At 47.6% G+C, this 12,992-nt stretch overlaps 1 protein-coding gene across 4 annotated transcripts in view; it reads left to right on the forward strand.

Moving 5' to 3' along the window:
- Positions 1-9,402, forward strand: part of ERC2 (ELKS/RAB6-interacting/CAST family member 2) — a 906,943-nt gene extending 897,541 nt beyond the window's left edge. For 3 of the 4 annotated variants that reach the window (XM_059663256.1, XM_059663255.1, XM_059663257.1), the window contains one exon: positions 6,437-9,402. In XM_059663256.1, coding sequence (XP_059519239.1) covers positions 6,437-6,736 — 300 coding nt within the window. In that variant the 3' untranslated portion in view covers positions 6,737-9,402. The remainder of the gene's footprint in view (positions 1-6,436) is intronic. The other variant, XM_059663258.1, reaches the window with a different exon arrangement.
- The last annotated feature ends 3,590 nt before the right edge of the window (positions 9,403-12,992 follow it).

Below are 12,992 nucleotides of genomic sequence, written 5' to 3' on the forward strand. Positions count from 1 at the left end.
ACACAATCTTTGGTTTAAAATAGCCAAACAGTGCAACAACAACAATAACAATGTAAAGAAGAACATTTAAAAAACACCACCCAGACACCACTATTAACAATACCCTGCTACCTACATTTGCAAGTGTTTATGTGTGTGTTGATGCAAAAGCAAGATTGAATTATACAAGTAGAATTGTAATCTGCTCTTTTCACTGAAATAAAGGTGGCTTTCTCTCCATATAATGAAATAGATATCTACCTCATAATTGTCATGAAGTCGCTGAGTAAATCCTAAGCATCCCTATCACAGTTCTCTCTTCATTTCCTTCAAGTCACAAATTTTTGAAATCCTCGTGCTTTTATTTATATGTGCATCTATTTGTTGTCTGTCTTCCTCCCGAAAATACAGGCTCCATGGGGGCAGAGATTTCGTCTTTTTAACCATTATATCCCTGGCACCATGCGCATTGTCCGATACAGTGAAGAGCTACGTTAGCTTTTTACTGCTGCATAACAAAATCACCACAAAATCAGTGGCTTAAAAGAACGTCCATGGATTATCTGACAGTCCTGTTGGTCAGAAGACCAGCCAGGCTCCCCTGGGTTGTCTCCGTCGTCTCATAAGGTGAAAGTCAAGGTGTTGGCCAGGTGGACTTGAACCTGGAGGCTCCAGGAAAGCACCCGCCTCCACCCCCATTTAGGTTGTTGGCAGAACTCAGTTCCTTGTGGTGGTGGGACTGAGGTCCTGTTTTTTCCCTGGCTGTGGGCTGGGGGCTGCCCTCGGCTCCTGCAGTACATGCTCCAGTCTTTGCCTCGTGGCTCCCTCCATCTCAGCACAGCAAATCTCTGACTTTGCCTTCTGCTACCAACGAACGAAATGTCTCTGCTATTACATGGCTCCTGTGATTAAACAGTTCCCCCTCTAACCCCTCCGTGTTTACCAAAGACCCTTTCTCCCAGCATGTTTCTGCAAATCACTACTGAATGGCCAGGAGAAGAAAGCCATAATCGGGCAGGTCACCTCTCTTTTGATTAGACAACTGATTAGTAGCCTTAATTATGTTTGTCAGGTGGCATGATCCTGGTATGGGATGCTCACAGTCCGGATGCTAGGGAAAGAGCAGGAAGTCTTTGGCCAGGGGGTGATGTGAGGATTCTGCCCACTCTAGGTGCTCTCTGATATGTGGGGAAGGAAGAGGGAATCAGCTTGTTCCGGTCCATGAACTGCGCGAGGCACAGGGGACCCTAACTGAGCGAGGCTGGCCTGCCCTGGCCCTTGTCAAGCCCAGACCAGTGTTGTCAATAGAAATATAATGCAAGCCATGTCTGAGCCACAGAACGACAGTCACATGAACATGAGTAATAAGGGTACAATTAATTATAATAATACTAGAGGCCCAGTGCACAAAAAGTTGTGCACTCGGGGGGGAGGGGGGTCCCTCAGCCCGGCCTGTGCCCTCTCGCAGTCTGGGACCCCTCGGGAGATAACGGCCTGCTGGCTTAGGCCTGCTCCCGGGTGGCAGAGGGCAGGCCCAATCCCTAGGTGCATCCCCTGGTCGGGCTCAGAGCAGGGCCGATTGGGGAGTTGGGGTGCCTTCCCCTGTCATGCATAGAGCAGGGCAGATTGGGAGGTTGCGATGCCACCCTCAGTCACGCTCAGGGTAGGGCCGATTGGGGTGTTGGGGCACCGCCCCGTCACACTCAAGGCAGGGTCGATGGGGAGGTTGTGGCACCACCCCCTGTCACGCACAGAGCAGGGCCCATCAGGGGGTTGGGGCTCCGTACCCTGTCATGCACAGAGCAGGGCCAATCAGGGGGTTGGGGCGCTGCCCCCTGTCACGCACAGAGCATGGTCAATGAAGGGGTTGGGCAGCTTCCCCCTGTCATGCACAGAGCAGGGCTGATCAGAAGGTTGAGGAGCTCCCCCCTGTCACTCACAGAGTAGGGCCGATAGGGGAGTTGGGGCACCGCCCCCTGTCACACTCAGGGCAGGGCCGATGGGGAGGTTATGGCTCTACCCCATCACACACACAGCAGGGCCCGTGGGGGGGCGGGGTTGGGGCGCCACCCTCTATCACCCACAGAGCAGGGCCGATCAGGTGGCCGGGGCGCCGCCACTCTCACACTCAGGACAGGGCCTATGGGGAGGTTATGGCTCTACCCTGTCACACACAGAGCAGGGCCCGTGGGGGGTGGGGGGGTTGGGGTGCCGCACCCTCTCACACACAGAGCAGGGCTGATCAGGGGGTTGAGGCGCCGCAGCCTGTCACACACAGAGCCGCAGGGCGATCAGGGGGTTGGGGAGCTCCCCCCTATCAGGCACAGAGCAGGGCTGATCAGGGGGTTGGGGCGCCTTCCCCTGTCACGAACAGAGCAGGATGGATAGGGAGGTTGTGGCCCCGCCCCCTGTCACACACAGAGCCGCAGGGCGATCAGGGGGTTTGGGCGCTGCCCCCTGTCACGGTGATCCCGGTGCTGGGAGGCATATTACCCTTTTACTATATAGGATAGAGGCCTGGTGCATGGGTGGGGCTGGCTGGTTTGCCCTGAAGGGTGTCCTGGATCAGGGTGGGGGTCCCCACTGGGGTGCCTGGCCAGCCTGGGTGAGGGGATGATGGCCGTTTGCAGCTGGTCACACACCCTTCAGGGTGGGGGTCCCCACTGGTGTGCCTGGCCAGTCTGGGTGAGGGGCTGAGGGCTGTTTTCAGGCCGACAGAAGCTCCCAACTGCTCCTTTTTTTCTTTTTCTTTTTTATTCTGGGCCAGCTTTAGCTCTGGCTCCAGCTCTGAGGCCTCTGCTGCTGAAAGAAGGTATCTGGTTTGTTTCGGTTCTATAATCGAAACACTGTATAACTCCAGCTCTGAGATCCCAGGCTCGCTGAAAGCAGGTTTCTGAGGTTTGGTTTAGTTTCTATATTTGTTACAATGTTTCTTAAACTGCAGGCTCAGAGGCCGGCAAAGCAGGCGGGGAACGTTGGAGTCCTCCATCACTGAAGCAAGCAAGCCTCATGTTAGTTTCAAGCTGCCTGGCTGCCGGCCGCCATGTTGGCTGGCAGTTAATTTGCATATCTCGCTGATTAGTCAATGGGAAGGGTAGCGGTCGTACGCCAATTACCATGTTTCTCTTTTATTAGATAGGATATTTACTTTGATCCAGTACATCCAAAATGCCATTTTAACACGAAATTGACACAAAAAATGACATTCAGACTAAAGCTAAAATTTAATTTGTTGATTTATATTCATTCGAAATCAATATGAAAAACTAATTTTCTATTGAATCTTCAAAACCCTGTGTGATCTTATAGCACATCTCCAAGTGGACTAGCCATGTGCCTAGGGCAGAGTCGCTGCATGTGGCCAGTGGCTGTCATGTTGGCCAATAAAAACCTGGACAAGTCACCAGAAGGGGACAGTGCAGTATGTGTGAGACTTCCTGAGAAGCATCCTACACTCACAAGGGCCAGGAAAGGCCTCCAGGGAAGACGCGACATCTAAACTGAGATGGACGCAAATGTAGGAGTGGTCGGGCCAAGGGTTGGCGTCAATGCATGTCAGACAGAAAAGAAAAATTGTGAGGTGGGAGAAAGGGAAGCGTTAGGCCTGCAGATGCAGGTTCAGCAGAGGTGGGACATGGAGGTGGCGCTGGAGAGGGAGGGGCCAGGTGGCCCTGGCCTGCATGGTCCAAGTCCACCCTCCATCCTCCATCCTGAGGCAACGTGATTGGAAATGAGCGTGGTAAACCTGGGATGAGGATGAAGTCGGTGCCATCCTGGAAATAGCACCGCTGGCTGCACCGAGGAGAATGCAGAGTTGGGTGCTGCAGAAGAGGATGCATGGGGACAGGTTGGGCCTGTGTGGCCCTCCAGGTGAGGGACATCCGGCCAGAGCTTGCCTCACAGTGGGTGGCTCCCCAGCTCACCTCCTTTTAACATTTTTTAAAAGCGTATGCAAGTTTGTCCCTCAACCAAGGATCATCTGCATGTCCAGCTGCTGGCGACATCACTGGAGCTTTTTTTCTCAAATCCATTTAGGCTTCCTGGCGAACGGGTTGTCTGATTGAAGGAGGGGCAACTCTGTTGGAGACTCCTCTTTTCTGCAGCACAAGCCGCACCCCAAACACTGCACCGCGGTTGCAAGGCACTGTGTCTTGCCTTGTGACCTGTTACCCAGCTGGACATCTTTCTCTCAACTGAATAAATGATTGTTCTTTGCTACTTTATCTTGGAAAAACATCAAGGACATCAGACATTCACTGTAATTATTTTTCACTCATTTTCCCGTCGGTTAAATACGACCGGTGCATTTTCGTACTACTTCGGGTCTCTCTTTACCTCTTAATCACCTGTCCTTTTAATGTATTGGTCAGCCTTTTAAAAGGATGATTAAGAAATGCTTAATGCACAAAAGAATTAGAGCTATGCACAGCTCATGGAGCAGAAAGCGTGCTCTGACTTACAATGTTCATACGGAGTTTGCAGAGACTTTATGTGCCAGAATGAGTAATATGATCTGCTGTAGGAACTCCCTAGCTTTCTGGCTCTGCAAAAGTCATTTTTTTTTTTTTTTTTTGCTCTGATTCAAGTTTCTTAACCAGAAGGGTTACACCAAACTCCTCAGAGTCTGAATGAGCAGAGTTCATCCAAGCCACATACTTCATTAGCACCGTTCAATGCTGGCTTGGGATAGCGGCCTACCTGGGCGGACACGGGCATCTTTGGCGAGCTCATTAGTCAGTGTGGCCTGAGAAGCGCCGCGCATCCACCACCAAATCAGACAGCTCAGGCCGCGTATAAAGAATGGCTCACACGTGTGTGAGTGTGTGCGCCTGTTTGATCTTTCCCCGCCCTGCCATATTCCCCAGATAGCTGCACTATTGCCATATGCCCGGAAACTCCCGAAGTATTCAAAGGCCATATGTGAATGATAATGAGGCAGGCACACAAAGCTGAGCCTCAGCGGGGAAGAAAGCCATCATCTGAAGGGTCCATGTGGGATGGTCCTCTCCTCTCCCCCCTGCGCTGCTTCTTCCCCAGCTGCAGTGTATCCCACACGCAGGGCTTCTCCTGTGGACAGTGAGAAAAGTTAAGGTTCTCTGGATCCCTGCTCCCAGGGCATGAGCGGTGCCAATGCATGGTGGCCGGTGGTATTAGAGCTGGGTTTAAGCTTACACACAGGCCTCGAGATGTGGGGATGAAAGCCAACTGTGCCACATTCTGCTCTATTTAAGGAGATGTCAATATGCTTTTTAAGAAATTTTTTTTTTTATTGATTTCAGAAAGTAAGGGAAAGGGAGAGACAAAATCATTGATTGGCTGCCTCCTGCACACCTCACACTGGGGATCGATTCCACAACCTGGGCATGTACCCTGAGTGGGGATCAAACGGTGACCTCCTGGTTCATAGGTCAACACTCAACCACTGAGCCACGCCGGCCAGGCTCAATATTCTTCTCTAAAATATGTTTTTACTGTGGTAAAATATACATAAAATTTACCATTTTAACCAATTGAAAGTAAGCAATTCAGTAGCATTAAGTACACATGCCGAGTTGTACAACCAATGCTACCATCCCTCTCCAGCACTTGCTTATGACCCCAAACAGAAAACCTGTACCACCCAGCACAGCCCCTCCTGCCCCTCCCCTGGAGCCCCTGGGGCCCTCTCATCTATTTTCTGCATCTGTGACTTTGTCTCTTCCAGATAGTTCATGTAAGCAGAATCATACAGTATCTGTCCTTTGGTGCTGGCTTATTTCACTTAGCATGTGTTCAGGGTTCATCCATGTTGTAGCATGTGCCAGAACTTCTTTTCCTCTTAGGGCTGAACGATATTGCATATTACCACTTTCTGTGCAGCCATTCATCTGTTGACGGGCACTGGAAGTTGTTTCCACCTTCTGTGAATAATGCTGCTATGAACATTGGTGTATCGGTTCCGGGTCTATCCCTCGATGCGGAATCTCTGAGTCCCGTGTTCTTTTAAATGGTTGCACATGGTTTGTAAGTGAATATTACATTTTCTGGGGTCTTGACCATCTTTAACTCTCTAATCTCTATAAAGTCTCGTTAAAAAAAAAAACACCAAAAAGCCATACTCATTGTAGACACGTGTAGAGAGAGAAAAATTTGATCACATTGAAATAATCACGGGAACGTTTCCTTTCCGTTTCTTTTTGCACATCAGGAGATATCAGAGACCTCCATGTGATATGTATTGAAAGGGGCTCCTTCTCAGATGTGTTTGCAGGACATCATTTAACTTTCTGTTCACTTTATCCTTCCTGTATGCTTCCTCCTCATTGCTAACCCCTCTCCTCACCAATCGCAACCAACCCCAACCCTAGAGAGTGGAGAAGGGTGGGTGCAGGGGTGGAGGTGGGGAGCCCCAGGCAGGATGGTCTCCAATATCACCACCAGCCCCTGGGATGCTAAGTGATATGCTTTCTCGTTGCAGCTATCAGAAGGGCTGACGAAAGGGAAATCGCAGCTCCGCAGCAATATTCTGATAATCCATTGCCGTGCGGCTCATGCCCCCGTCCATCACCACGTGGAATGCTCATCAGGACTGAAAAGGAGTCTCCCTTCCATTACTGAGCACGGTTCCGTTCTACCTGATCTTCCCTTCACCATCCCATGGCGTTTCATGTGTTGGAAAGGAAAAATGTGGCAGAGGAAGAAAAGGGTAGATCCTCCATTTCTTTTTATTTTATTTTATTTTATTTTTTTGGTCAGGATTTGGGCATTAAAAATGTGACCATCTCTTCTGAATATCAATATTTGATAACATTTTATTTGTTACATCAACATCATTGGATAAATTTCAGCTCTGTGGGATTTTAACTGTGGATGCAGCTTCTATTGGACAACAAGCTTCATCTCCAGCTTTTCTGCCTGTTCAGTCGGAGAGGTCGTTCCGGATGCATTAGATTATCAAAAAGGATGAGTTCTGTGAGTGAGTGGTGTTGACAGTGTTTGTATATCAAGATGCATGGAGTGTTTGACAAAGAAACCAAAACACCAAAAAATGGCAAATGGCGAGCCTTTACCCTCCTCTATTTCTTTAATCCGCTGTTCAAAGAACCACATTTTGATGGTGTAACCAGTAGTTACCTCTGGGCCAGGTTGGAAATGAAATCAATTTTTTAAACCACTAATACTTGCCAAGAAATCGCCTTATGAGAATGTGGTGTGTGTCTCTGACAATGCATGGCACATCTGAATTGGTCATTCATGATCTTATCTGCCCTGTCTCTGTACTGGAGAGTGGCAAAAGCCTGAGGCACCTGCACATTCCTATGCCGTGTTCCCCACATCCCGTGGCCGGGGTGTGGCCGAGCCTCAGGCTCTTACTATTCCCGTACAGGAGGGTCTCCATGAAGAAGCTGGGACTCATTCACATTTCAAGATCCAAATGCTGTGCAAACAGTATAAGCTTAGATCTTCTGTAAATGAAGGATCATTTCTCAACTTTTCAAAAAAAAAAAGTCTCCAACATGGATTCCAAAGCATTTTCAGCATCAAACATGAGAACATTGATGAATGAGAAATAATCACAAAAGCTGTGTATCTGTATATAGCTCTACACAACATGTTTTTGGGTACAGTCATTATTTAAAGCACATGCCAGGGAAAGAGACCAAATTTTGAGGTCTTTTACATACAGTGACATGGTACTAAGGAGAATTAAGCTCCTACTGTTTCCTCTGAAGATAAAAAAATAATTAAAGTGTTATAACTTCATGAAACTCATGACCAAGTCTGGCAAACATGTGCAGCTCTTGTATTGATCCTTTTTTTTTTTTTTTTGTCAATGGAAGAAACCCTTCCACGTGTATGCAAGTGGAAGATTAAAATCTGCATTTTTAAAGGACAAACAGTGAATTTAAGCATGAGTGGCCTTAATAAATATAGTTGTCTTTCTTTGCTGCTGTGAAAAGGATTCTAAACAGATGTTCCTGAATCTTGCATTGAATTTAGTCGTTATTATTACCTTTTCAAATGTTGGTGCAACTAACTGGACCTCTCCCGTGAGCCATAGAGATATTTAAAAGACAGGCACCCTGTTTGTCGGGAAAGATGAAACTGGGTTGCACTGCTCATTCTCGGTGCATTAGGAGTCATAGGTTCAAGCAGGTTTTTTGCTGCTGGCTTCGTCCTTGTAAGTATAGTGAGCTCTGTAAAGCTTCCGTGTTGCATAAACCATCCAAATACATTCATGTTTAAAAAGTCTGTCCTTTATCAAAGGGATGTAGGTCTTGATTGGAAAAGCAAGCAGAGTTCTTCGCAAGTGTATTTAGCACGTCACGTGCTCACACAATGTTGCACCGAGAGCCCAGGCCACAAACGCGCCCCCATGAACAGTGCGGATGTCCTCACCCAGGAGGTCCTCACTGTCTCCTACAGCCAAGTCCCGACCTGAACTCTGCGACTGAAAACTTGAAGAAGGAAGCAGGAAACCCACGACGGAAAATGGGGTCCTTGAAACAGAAAAAGCAACCAAATGCGTAGCGATAAGTATGTGCCAATTTTGTCACCGCTATTGTTTGGGGGATCATTTTTTGCCCCACTTTTGTTAATTAAAAATATTAGTGATCCTACATTGATGGGGGCATATCATTTAGTCCCTGAACATTTTAATTTTTTCTAACATAGCATCCTTCCCCATTTCTTGTAATATTCCTGATGTTTGGGGGTTAACAAAAAAATCTCCCTTTTCACATATTAAAAATAGTCTCTGGGTTTACAACAAACACTGTGATGTTGGGAAGCTCTTTCCTTTGCACGAACTCTAGCAGGTCCCCCTCTAATCCTAATGACGTTGGGAAAAAGAGAAGTTGAGGCTACTATTTGGGAGAAGTTGGTCTTCTTGCTTTGCGCAAAAGCAGACTTGTCCTTGATGCCCGATTTGGTTTCCATGTACAGTCTCAATTTTGTATTTAATGATTTTTGTGTATCCAGTATGCACGTGAACAGCGTGTCAACTTTCATTTGGAAGTGGGGTTCAATTTACTTTTTAAACAGTGTTCATGACGAGACCTCCAAAGTGTTGACATAAGTTCTATCTGAGAAGTTTTTGTGTCGAGTGGCGTTTGAATGCTGCCAGGGGTCAGTGTATCTGCTTCCCAGAGACCCTCGTTCGATAGTGCTTCTTGTAATATTTCCTCAAGTGAGTGGCATGTGGGTTGTGATATTGACCATGTGATTATGGACTTCGATATGAAATAAATAAATCAGTAAAACTAAGGAACCCTCCGAAACTCCCAGTGGGCATGTATTAGCCAGTCATTGTAACCTCGTGTCTAGTAGAAGTACAACGTACAAGGTCTGTACAGTTCATAAATTTGTTACCATGTGTATGAGAAGTACTTTGTGCTGATCGCCTTATTTATATTCATCAAATAAACTTTGTTTCTTTCTGAAGTGAGCTCATTCCATCTCTAATAAATGCTCCAGTTGTGGTGGTTTCTCATTTTCTTGGGTCCCCATTTGAAGAACCTACGGACTTGAAGAAAAATTTTAAAAAAGGAAAAGAGGAGTTATGAACTGCCAAGGCGTAAATTTCTCTTTCATGCATAGCTGGATCTAGAGGTTCTTATTAAAAAATGGAGTCATTGGCAGTATCTCCTGTCTTCCTTCCCTCCCTCTTCCCTTTTCGCCTGTCTCTCTCTCAGTGCTTCCCTTTCACCTCTCTCCCTCTGTCCCTCTCTTTCTCCATTCCTCCTTTTCTCCCTGTGTCCTCAGCACTTCCCATGGCCTTGACGCCACTCTCTGCTAGGTTCTCTTCACTTGGTGGCAAAGTTGACTCCCAACAGCTTTGGATTTTAGAGGAGACCCCCTCTCTCCCCAAAATCCCTATCAGCCCCCTGAAGAGACTCTCACTGGCTCATTTGGATCATGCATCCAATTACCTTATTAAGGGAGTTGGGAGGGTGAGGCCTAGTGATTGACAGGCCTCATGGATGTGGGAGGGGCAGTTTCCAAAGAGGGGAAGTGGGCTGTCTTCTAGGACAGAAGGACAAGGACGCTGGGCGGGCAGAAGCAATGGCTAGTCCCGCCACACAGATTTGATTTGGGTGCACCCGAGGTCTGACCTTGCAAATCGACCTTGACCGCTCCTAGTATCTATGAACTGCTGTTGCAAAAGACTGGAGAGACATTCTAATTCTTGGAATTGCAAGTCCATATGAATAATCCTACTACGAATAAGTACATATGGACAAACATGACTGAAAGTGAGCATTTGCTAGGAGCCAGGCCACGGCACTGAGGAGTAATGTGCATCAGCTTGTTTATTCCCGACAACAGTCCCAGGAGGTGGGCACTGCCACGCCCCACATTTGACAGTGAGGGGAGTGGGGACCGCAGAGATGACCAGCAACAGCGGTGTTTACAGAGGACGTCTGTGCTACACGTTGCGGTAAGTGCTGTGCTTACGTGAACTCATTTACCCTCAAAGTAACCCCAGGAGGTAGGAACTGTTATTATTCTCACAGACAAGGAAGAGGGGGTCCAGGGAGCTTACATGTCTCACCAAGTCCCCCTAGATCAGCGGTTCTCAACCTGTGGGTCGCCAACCTGTGGGTCGCGACCCCTTCAGGGGTCCAATGACCCTTTCACAGGCATCGCCTAAGACCATTGGAAAACACATATATAATTACATATTGTTTTTGTGATTAATCACTATGCTTTAATTATGTTCAATTTGTAACAATGAAAATACATCCTGCATGTCAGATATTTACATTATTCATAACAGTAGCAAAATTACAGTTATGAAGTAGCAACGAAAATAATTTTATGGTTGGGGGTCACCACAACATGAGGAACTGCATTAAAGGGTCGCGGCATTAGGAAGGTTGAGAACCACTGCCCTAGATGGTCCGTGGTGGAGCCAGGTTTTGGACCTAGAGCTCAGCAAGCTCCTCAGCTTCGGGGATGCATCGGGCCCGAGTTCAGATGGGAGGGGATGTATGGGGCTGGGGTTCAGGTCCCACGGGCACCCGCCCAGCAAGGCTTCCCTGAAGTAGGTTTGGTCTCTAACACACCAATAGAGCTCACAGGGGCTAAAGGAATTGGTTGCTTCAGCAATAACAGCTGACCCATATTATGGGAGAATGGCCAGGGATCCCAAAGAAATGAAGCCAGCTGTGAAAGAGAGTCCCGACAAAGCTGTACGTGGATTTAAACTTGCTATCCATGCGTCCCTCTGGTTTCCTCTGAGCCCTGAGCAGCAGCACCTCTAACCTCCTAGCATCCTTGGGTTTGCAGGGTGGAGCAGCTGGGACAAGAGACTGGACAGGTGGCCCCAGGTGGGAGAGGGCTGGAGTGCCCTGCTGAGGGGTGTGGGCGGAATGCTGTTGGCCACAGGTTCCCATCGTCAGTCATTAGAATACCACTTTCCTGTTTTTTTATATGTCTGAAGACAGTATGTCGTCGTAGGTAAGTAATTTTAAGAAACGAAACAGGCTCACATTTTTATTTTAATAAGTTTACTTTATGTAAAGAAATCCCACTATCAGAAAGGAGAAAGTAGGGTCATTTTCAGTGCACAGACAGCACCAAATAGAACAATAAAACGAGGACAAAGTTCGGAGCCTGACGCTTTCTCTTTGCTCCAAAGGAGGCTGGCAATGGCTAGAGGAGTGTTTCCAGGGCTAAATGGGGACTCCCTCGTTCTTACTGAATCAGGACTCAGAAGTGCTCGCTGAAGGAACATTTAACCACGGGGTTCAGGGTTGTTTAAGACTCTGTACGTGAACTACCTAAAATCATTGCAAGGACCCACTGGGGTCTCTGAATTTTAGGAGAGCCTCCTACAGCAATAGAAATCCAGTGATGGACTTTTAAATAAACTTCTTTTTTTTTAATAGACTTTATTTTTAGAACAGTCTTAGATTTTCAAAAAATTGATCAGGTGGTTCAGCGAGTTCTCAGATAAGCTCCCCCTGCCCAACGTACCGTTTCCTCTGTTATTAGATCTTTCATGAGTAAGCGCTCACCAATGAAAGCGCCACTGATACATGGTCATTAACTAAGTCCACACTGCACTCTGGTTCCCTTAGTCTTGCCTCCCAGGATCTCCCCCAGGGACCGCATTCCACCTAGATGCCAGGCCTCCTGAGGCTCCTCTTGGCTGTGAGTTTCTACGCCACCCTTGCTGTGAGGATCTTGATGCTTTTGAGGAGCACGGGTCTGCTTTCTCACAGGTTGCCCATCCTCTGGGATTTGTCTGACCTTTTTCTCCCGATTAGACGGGGGTTTGGTTTACGGGAGGGGGACCACAGCGGTAAAGCCCCCTGCTCACCACATCATCTCGGGCGCGCATCTCAGCGTGACTCCCGGCCTTGCTCACCTGGCTGAGGCATGCTGTCAGGACTCTCCACTGCAGTTACTCTCCCGCCCGCCCCCCACCTCCCCGTGATGGGTTTCTAACGTGCAGAGATGAATGAATACATCTCTGTCCTAGGGAGAATGTTCTGAGGAGAGTGTAGATGATACACTGGCTAGAGAGGAAACAATTCCAAAAGCCTTTGGACAAAAACTGTGTGAGCTCTGTTGTTGTTTGGAGGAGTTTCCCCTGCCCCTTGACAATATCTTTGCCTCCCTTAGTCTTGCCTTCCCGGGCGAGGCTACGTGAGCATCTAGGGCAGGAATGGTCGACGTGGGTGGTATAGACCCTTTCCCGAGTACAAGGCAAAGCCAACATTTCTATGGTTTAAAAACAGACGTTGTCTGTGTCAACACAGTGACTTCACTTAGGGGGAACTCAGGAGAGCAACTTTGCATAAATTCAAGACACAACCTCCACGTCTACATAGCTGCCACTCACTGGATAAGGGCGCTATGGCTCCTTGAATTGGGGAGGAGAAATGTGAGGATTTAAATAAATGTATCTTTCAGGATTTTTAATTTTATAAGTAAAGAAAGAATTAAAAAAAAAAACTAACACAAGCTACTTTGAGCAAAAATAAATATATACATGCATGGCTTCATGCAATAAATAGTTCAGA

This window comes from Myotis daubentonii, chromosome 14, assembly GCF_963259705.1.
Source record: "Myotis daubentonii chromosome 14, mMyoDau2.1, whole genome shotgun sequence".
Classification (NCBI taxonomy): Eukaryota; Metazoa; Chordata; class Mammalia; order Chiroptera; family Vespertilionidae; genus Myotis; species Myotis daubentonii.